This window comes from Cheilinus undulatus, linkage group 22 (assembly GCF_018320785.1).
Source record: "Cheilinus undulatus linkage group 22, ASM1832078v1, whole genome shotgun sequence".
Classification (NCBI taxonomy): domain Eukaryota; kingdom Metazoa; phylum Chordata; class Actinopteri; order Labriformes; family Labridae; genus Cheilinus; species Cheilinus undulatus.
In genome coordinates, this window is record NC_054886.1 from 33,090,706 (window position 1) to 33,098,665 (window position 7,960).

The 7,960-nt window shown below is 40.2% G+C and overlaps 1 protein-coding gene across 1 annotated transcript; it reads right to left on the reverse strand.

Annotated features, from left to right (window-relative positions):
* Positions 1–501: 501 nt before the first annotated feature.
* Positions 502–7,692, reverse strand: LOC121504793 (high affinity immunoglobulin gamma Fc receptor I-like). The gene is made up of 5 exons (XM_041779855.1): positions 7,661–7,692; positions 6,584–6,850; positions 3,455–3,700; positions 2,242–2,361; positions 502–1,346 (listed from the first exon to the last, which is right to left on the reverse strand). Exons 1-5 carry the CDS (start codon positions 7,689–7,691, stop codon positions 1,285–1,287), a joined length of 726 nt encoding a protein of 241 aa, XP_041635789.1. The 5' UTR covers position 7,692; the 3' UTR covers positions 502–1,284.
* Positions 7,693–7,960: the final 268 nt, after the last annotated feature.

Below are 7,960 nucleotides of genomic sequence, written 5' to 3' on the forward strand. Positions count from 1 at the left end.
CAATTCATTATGTATTAACGCCGCATTTTGTAAGCCACTAAGCGGTTAGGATTAGGCCAAGGTAGTGGGGTATACCCTGGACCCCACACTAAGTCCTATGGTTAGGGTTATTACATAATGTGGCGTTACTACATAATGTGGCTTTACAAGGTTTAAGAGCAACATCCAGACAACGTCTCTGTCAGGGAAGGCCTTGACTATTTCAGCGAGACAATGCTAAACTACATACCACATCCATCACAACAGCATGGCTTCACAGGAAAAGAGTCCGGGTCCTGAACTGGTCAGCTTTCAGTCTAGATCTTTCACCAGTAGAAAACATTTGGAGCACCAGAAAAGGAAAAATCTGACAAAGGAGACCCAGGACTGTTGACTAGTTAGAATCCTACATCAGACAAGAATGGGACAAAATTCCTCTCCAAAAACTTCATCAATTTTTCTCCTCACTTCCTAGACATTTACAGACTTAAAAAAAAGGGGTGGGGGTGGGGGGGTGCTTCATGATGCTAAGCATGGCCAACATGAGATTTGACAATTATTTCATTCTTTTTTACATTTTACACAGTATCCCAACTTTTTTGATAAAGAGGTTGCACATTTCAAACATTTATAGCCTGTACTCTACTCACACATCCTCTATCCACACTGCTGCAGCACTGAGCTCTGAATGAAATGTGTTGCCCCTTGGCTGGTACTGAAAGAGTTAAACTCGGACCAAAGTTTGACTTTTTTATGCACAAAAGTAAAATTCAATCTGAAAATAAAGAGAAGAAAACAACAGACTTCACACCTCGCTTTCTAGCGTAGGCATAGAAACAACCACAACACACCTCTTGTTACACAGAACAATGCCCCTTTACTTCCTTTTCACTCCCAGCACTCTCACACAACCACCCTACATACTGTTAGAAACATGCAGCCTGACTGGCATTCATTACTTCATTTATTTAGCCAAGAACTCTTCAGTGAGGCACAAATATCATCAACTAATAACAGCAGTTTCCATAGCAACAAGTGTATAAAAGAACATTTGAATTGACTTTAATTTTGTCTGAATTTGTCTGTGGTTAAGTTGTTAGAAAGTGTTGATACTAGGCTGTAAATCTGTTGGACAACGAGGCATATCATCTACCCGAGATAGAACAAATCTATGTAAATTCTTATCATATTTGCATTAATCAGACTTGATAGTGATTTCTTGGTGCTCCTGCTGCTAAAACACTGATTCCCCACATCCTGTGGTGCAGCTACATCTTACTTTTGCCACTTTATGAGTTTGTAAAATCATACAACTATCTCCATGATGACATCTTTGCTGACTCTTCTTTCTTTAACCGGCAGAGTCTCTGTAAGAAGAAAAGGTAAGCGTCAGTGGCTACATCAATAGGAAAACAGTATCTTTTTTTCTTATTAATCATCAAAATAAATGGGTCACACTCTGGTATTTAGATTGAGGTCAGAGAAACAGCAGACTCAATCAGAAGCTTTCAAATAAGGTTAGATATATGCATCAGCTTTTTCAACTGGGCATTAAAAAAGCACAAAAGTGCAATATCTCTTCTAGTAAACAGTCTAAAGATGCATGTTTATGGCTTACATCATTACTTCTCTGTCAGCTGATTGTGACTGAAGGACTTCTATCTCTACCTCTAAAAAATAGAATTTAAAACAAGAAAAGAAGTTGAATTTTTCTTCAGTCTGATTATCAGGACTTTTCCACTGGACAAAATGCCCTATTTTTAACTAAAGTCAGCTTAGTCCTTGCCTTGTTTACTGCAAAGTGAAATAGAAGTGACCTTATTCACAGTTTATTTATAGTTCATGAACTCTTTGGTTTTTATTGGCTCTTTTTTAAGTAAATAACTACAGTAAAAGATTAGAATTACATTTTCCATTTAAACGTGATCACCCGATATGCAGATGACACCAGAGTTTCCTGAACAGATTGTGTTTTCCCCTATAGGGAAAATGCCTGTATTTTTACACTCAAACACATTTATTTTTGATTTTTTAAATACTTAAGGTCAACCTCTGCTAGCATTGAGGCATAACAAACAATAATAACCTATAAGAGATTGGTAAATTTACACCTAACATGACATTTATAATATGTCTCTATAAAGACAGTGTCATAACTCTGGATGGTTTTAAAAGTAAATGTGTTGCATGACTAACCTGAATCTGATTTGCAAACATTATTGTCAAAGTCATCTCCTTGGTCACATGTACAAGCGTCCTCACCTCTCCTTCTCTCTCTGTAGATGAGTCCCAGTATGATGGTGGACAGCAGGTAAGGAGTTCCCACCAACAGGTGACACATTAGTCTGAATGATGATGCTGAACATGAAGCTGCTGGAACGGCTGTAGATGAAGGAAATGCTGGAAATAAATTAAGATTTATCAACAAACACTGTAATATGAAAGAATAGCCCTTCCAAAGATTAACACATGAAGACAAATTTTTTAGGAATCTGTGGAGTTGTGCAAAGACACACTGTAAATGTAGATATACAGGACTGTGTAGGACTTTTAGGCATATTTGGGCCTAAAATTGATGCCGAAGTAAGGCGGCAAGTAAGTCGCCTAAAGGCAGGAAGAAGACATGATGCAACCCTGATAGTGTTCTGGATGTCCTTGCACACCAGGGGCCTGGGAAAATAAACTCTAAAAAACTCCAGTCTACCTCGGGTTGTGGTGCATCAGCCCAGTGATAAATCTTTAGCACCACACATGCCTAAAGCTTATGCACAAGGCTGTACCTAAAATGTACATATAGAAAAACATTTTGTTTTATTTTGTGGCCTTAAAAACTTGATACATTTCTTCCTGAAAAACCATTAAACTAATCAAAACTGGGATTTCTAACTGAAAAATATGTTACTAAGGCTGGTTAACACTTTTCTAAAGTTTCATCATGGTTTTTGTTGCTCCAGAAGGAACCACATTTAAGTCACAGACCTTCAAGACAGTCTGGCTGCAGACCACCTCTCTCAGGAGCCTGCTCTGCAGACCACTGCTGTTAGACACAACTGTCAGGATGGAAATACATGCATGGAAATAATCAAAATTCACATCTGGTCAGGATTAGGGTTAGGGTTAGGACACCAAAGGTAACTAACCTAACCCGCGAAACCTTTTGACTCTTTCATCCTGATGGAGGTGGTGTCTCAGGTGGTCGTCTACAAGAGTCTGGGAGTGGCTGTCTGCAGCCAGGACCCTCTTTGAGACCTTGCCCCATGTGACATAATCTGACTTAATTTTGGTTTCTCAATGCTGAGGTTGAACGTTGGTAAAGTTTGGCACCAGGCAGGAGAACGAATAAAACAAAAACTATAGTTTCCCTTGTTGTGCTGTATTCATCTTTACTTACTTTTTTACCAGATCAAGAGTCTAAAGACGTTGATGGAAACAGATATTTTAAAGTTATAAAGCATCTGATGACAGTCAATCTCACCGTGAACAGCGAGCCAGCTGCTGACTGATTCTTCACCTCCAGAGACGCTGCACTTGTAGAGTCCTTCATCAGATTTAGAGATGTTGTGGAGGGTAAACTCTCCTGTGGAGCTGCTGCTGACGGGGCTGCCATCTTTGTAGAAATGAAACCTTTGGATGGAGGAATTTATCTCAGCTCTGCAGTCCAAAGTCACAGCAGCTCCTTCTGGTACGGGGAGTGTGGGGCTGATCAGGATCACGGTCCGATCTGTAAGAGATGAATAAGAAATCCAGTTTGTGCTTTTGGTATTGTGTTGTCTTTAATCAGGACCTTTAGACCGTCCCAAACATTTACACCTTCATGTCTTATTTAACGTGGATGGTTGGGTAGAAATGGTTGAACAAAGTTCAAAAGAAATGAGAACTTCATGGGATTGGTCGACTTTTTACTGCTGATGGACAACTTTTAGGGGACAAAAGGCAAATATTTGGAAGGGACTGGCAATCTTAAGAGAGGAAGGGGACAGCTTCTTGTGGGGACTATCAATTTTTTTATGGGGGAGGGTCTACCTTTCTTAAGTGATGGCTAAATTTTAGGAAGCAGAAAAGCAAACTTTTACTTGTGGGAGACCACCGACTTTTTGATGTGATGACCATGCTTAAGTGGGGAGATGATTAAGTTTTTGCCTTGTTGTTTGAGGGGGATAAGGAGCTTTATGGAAAGTCTGTGAACTTTGATAGAAAGCATTATTTTTCAAGAAGAGACACTTATTCTTTTGGGAGCAATGGAAAATTTTCTTGAAGAAACAGCTAAATTCAGGCCGGCTTTCCGTGAGCTATTGCCAGCCAACAGCCAACATTTTAGGAACAAGAGCCAACTTGCCCTTGCCAAAAGCTTTCGCATGATTTCAGGGAGCCAAGATTTTGGTGGGACAGGGTCAGCCTTTCTGGAGTGATGGCAAACTTTATATAAGGGAGATGGCCAGCTTTTCATTGTGGGTTATAGCCAAAAGAAGGCGGACTTTCAGGAGTTACACCCAGCAATTTGAGATCGATGGCATACTAGTATTTCTTGAGAGCAACAGAAGAATGATGGTCGACTTTATGTGAGTAATGGCTGATTGACTACCAACTGTGATGGAGTGGCTAGCTTGTTAGGAGTGACAGCCACCTTTCAGGGAAGGGACAGCAAACCCTTCTGAGGAGGGCCAAATTTTTGGTTGGACTGGGTCAGGTTTTCCAATGCAATGGCTAACTTGTCAGAGGGAGACAGACGAGTTTTTTAGAGGGGATCAACAATCATTTGATGGAAGAGGATAACATTTTCTGGAATGATGTCTAACTTTAAGCGTGGGGAAAAGCCAACTTATCTTGTGGGAGACCGCCAACTTTTTGATGCCAGTTTTTCAGGACCAGTGAAGTTTTTTTGGGGGGAAAGGGCAGACGCTTTGCAAATTTTTTGGAGCTCAACAGGCCAACTTTGTGGGTGCTATGACCAGTAAACACACTCAAATTGTTAGGAGTGACAACCAGCTTTTCAGGGAGAGGACACCAGCTTTTTTTAAAATCTATTGCAAGATTTTGGGGAAAAGAGACAACATTTTAAAGGGAAAGGGTCAACTTTTCTTAAGCAATAGCACATTTTTTGGAGGGAGCCAGTCAGATTCTTGTAGTGCAAAGTTCTTTGGTTATAGACAAATTAAGGCAAACTTTCAGGAGTTGCAGCCAAATTATTTGGTCAACTTTAGATGAGCAATGGTCAATTGACTGCCAATTGTGATGGAGTGGCCATCTTGTTAGGAGTGACAGCCATCTTTCAGAGAAGGGATAGCAAATCTTTTGAGGACTTGCCCGTGTTTGGGGATAATACGACGGAGTATTAGGGCCACACGAAGAGAAAAAAAAAGTATATATATATTTTTGACATTACGAGAATAAAGTCGTAATATTACAAGAATAAAATCATAACATTACGAGAATAAAGTTGTAATATTACGCGAATAAGAATCGTATTATTACGAGAATAAAGTCGTAATATTATGAGAAAAAAAGTCGTAACATTACGAGAATAAAATATTACAAGAAAAAAAGTCTGCTGGGGCGCCGCCTCCATTAAAATGAGCAATGTTGAGCATCTTGTAAAGCTACACTTTAGTATCGGTTTCACAAATAAGGAAATACTTCATCTTTTGGCACATCAGCATTATATTATGACCATAATCAGGACAATACTCCGTCGTAGATCCGTGGTGCCACGGTAGACGGTCTTTCTTGTAATATTTTATTCTCGTACTATGACGACTTTTTTCTCACAATATTATGACTTTATTCTCATAATATCATGACTTTTTTCTTGTAATATTACAACTTTATTCTTGTAATTTATGACTTTATTCTTGGAATATTTCGACTTTTTTTCTCGTAATATTACGACTTTATTCTCGCAATATTGCAACTTTATTCTCGTAATTTTGACTTTTTCGTGCCTTTATTAGATAGAGGAGGACAGTGGATAGACTCAGAAACAGGGAAGAGAGAGGGGAGAGACATACGGGAAATGATGCCACAGGCTGGATTCTGGTGCGCGCCACAATTTTTGTTGGATTTGGCTGATTTTTCCAGTGCAATGGCTAACTTTTTGAAGGGAGACAGACACATTTTCCTTGGGGATCACCAGCCTTTGATGGGAGAGGACCAACTTTCTGTGATGGCCAAATTCTTAGGAATGACTGCCAGATAGGCAACATTTGTCCAATGGCCAAATGATGGCAAAGATTCCGTAGTAACACTCAACTTCTTGGAACCAAGAGCCAAATGACTACCAATGTTGTGAAGCCATCTTTTTGGGAGTGACAGTTTTTGGAAACCTGGGAAAGGGCCAACTTTTGGTGGTAGAGGGCCAAGATTTCAGGAGAGAAGACCAATACTTGGAGGGGAAATGGTCAGCTTATTGGAGGCAACAACAACATTTTCAGGGCTTCCATAAAAGCAACTGGTTAGAGATTAAATAATCCAGACTTAGACATCCTCTCTGGTACATTTCATTATAGCCCAACTACCAAACCAATGATCTGGGTTTTATAGGATTTCCTTGATACCACTGAACAAAGCTGATATAAAACCAGCTGAAATGAAGCATCACCAGTTGTACCTGTGATTGTTATGTTGACAGCGACGCTCCTCTCCCCATCCTCAGACTCGCACCAGTAAACCCCGCCGTCAGACTGGTAGATGTTCCTGATGAAGCACGTTGAGTCGGCGAGGATGGAGCCCCAGCCGAGGGTGCAGGAGGAGACCCCGGCACTCGATGTGTTCCTCTTCACTTTCCATCCTGTGGAGTTCAGCTGGTCCTCACAGCTCAGAGAGACGGAGTCGTACCTGGAGAACTGAGACCTGTCGGGGCGGACCCTCAGACAGGCTGCAAGGAGGGGGAACGAGGAGATTTAAGACACCCAATTTTTGCACTATTTTAACCCAATCTTTCTGCATGTTTTATCCCCTTTGTGCCACTGTTTATCCATTTTTGCCACTTTTCTTCTGTTCTGCCACTTTTTAACTGCTTTTCATTACTGTTTTGCACAATTTCTATCATTTGTAACCATTTTTTAAACCTCTTGCCCCTTTTTGCTTCTTTTATCATTTTTTTTGCCACATTTTAACCTCTTTTCACCACTTTTTCTGCCAATTTTTATCCCTTTATCCCACTCCACAACCAATTTTTCCACGTGTCACCCGTTTTTGCTACTCTATCCCCTTTTCACCACTTGATCTGGTCATTTTTGCAGCACTTGTGCCAACCTAAAACCAGATCAAATGTTGACACATTCTAAAACTATTTCAATTTTGTTTTTGGGAATGGGTTAAAGCCAAAGGATACTCTTAAAACCACAACATCTTCTTCTCTGAATTTAATGATCTTTCAGGGGCCAGACAGGAAGCTTTGGAGGGCCTGATGTGGCCCCCGGGCCGCCAGTTGATGATCAGTGCTTTAGAGTTAAAAAGAAGGGCATAAAGGCAGACAAAATAATGAATAATATAAAGGTAAGAAAAAACTAGGGTTGTTTAGAATGGATCATTGGAATGAAAACAGAAAAGTGTGAATTGACATTAGAATGAACAGCAATTATTGAGACAATAAGGATGAAAACTAAAGAGTTGGGACAGGTTTGAAAAAACAAAACTGCAGATGAGTAAAGAATAAAGCAAAAGAGGAAATAATCAAACTCACAGAGAGCGAGGCAGAGCGATGTTAGCTGCATCCTGTCCCCACCGCGGACTGACCCACAGACACAGTCAGATGTTTTACTTCCTGTTTACCTCCCCCTCACACACTGAGGCGTCACATTTATACACCCTGCCTCTGTTAAAGATGTTACACCTGCTGCTCATGTAAAAACAATTTAGATGTTCCCAATTTAGATAATCCAGTCCTAAATTTGGAAAGTCTTTGGAAATTCAGTATTTACACTCTGTTGCTGATCATGCTGTTTATTTGAATCTTTATTGCATCAACAGACAAACATTTTCC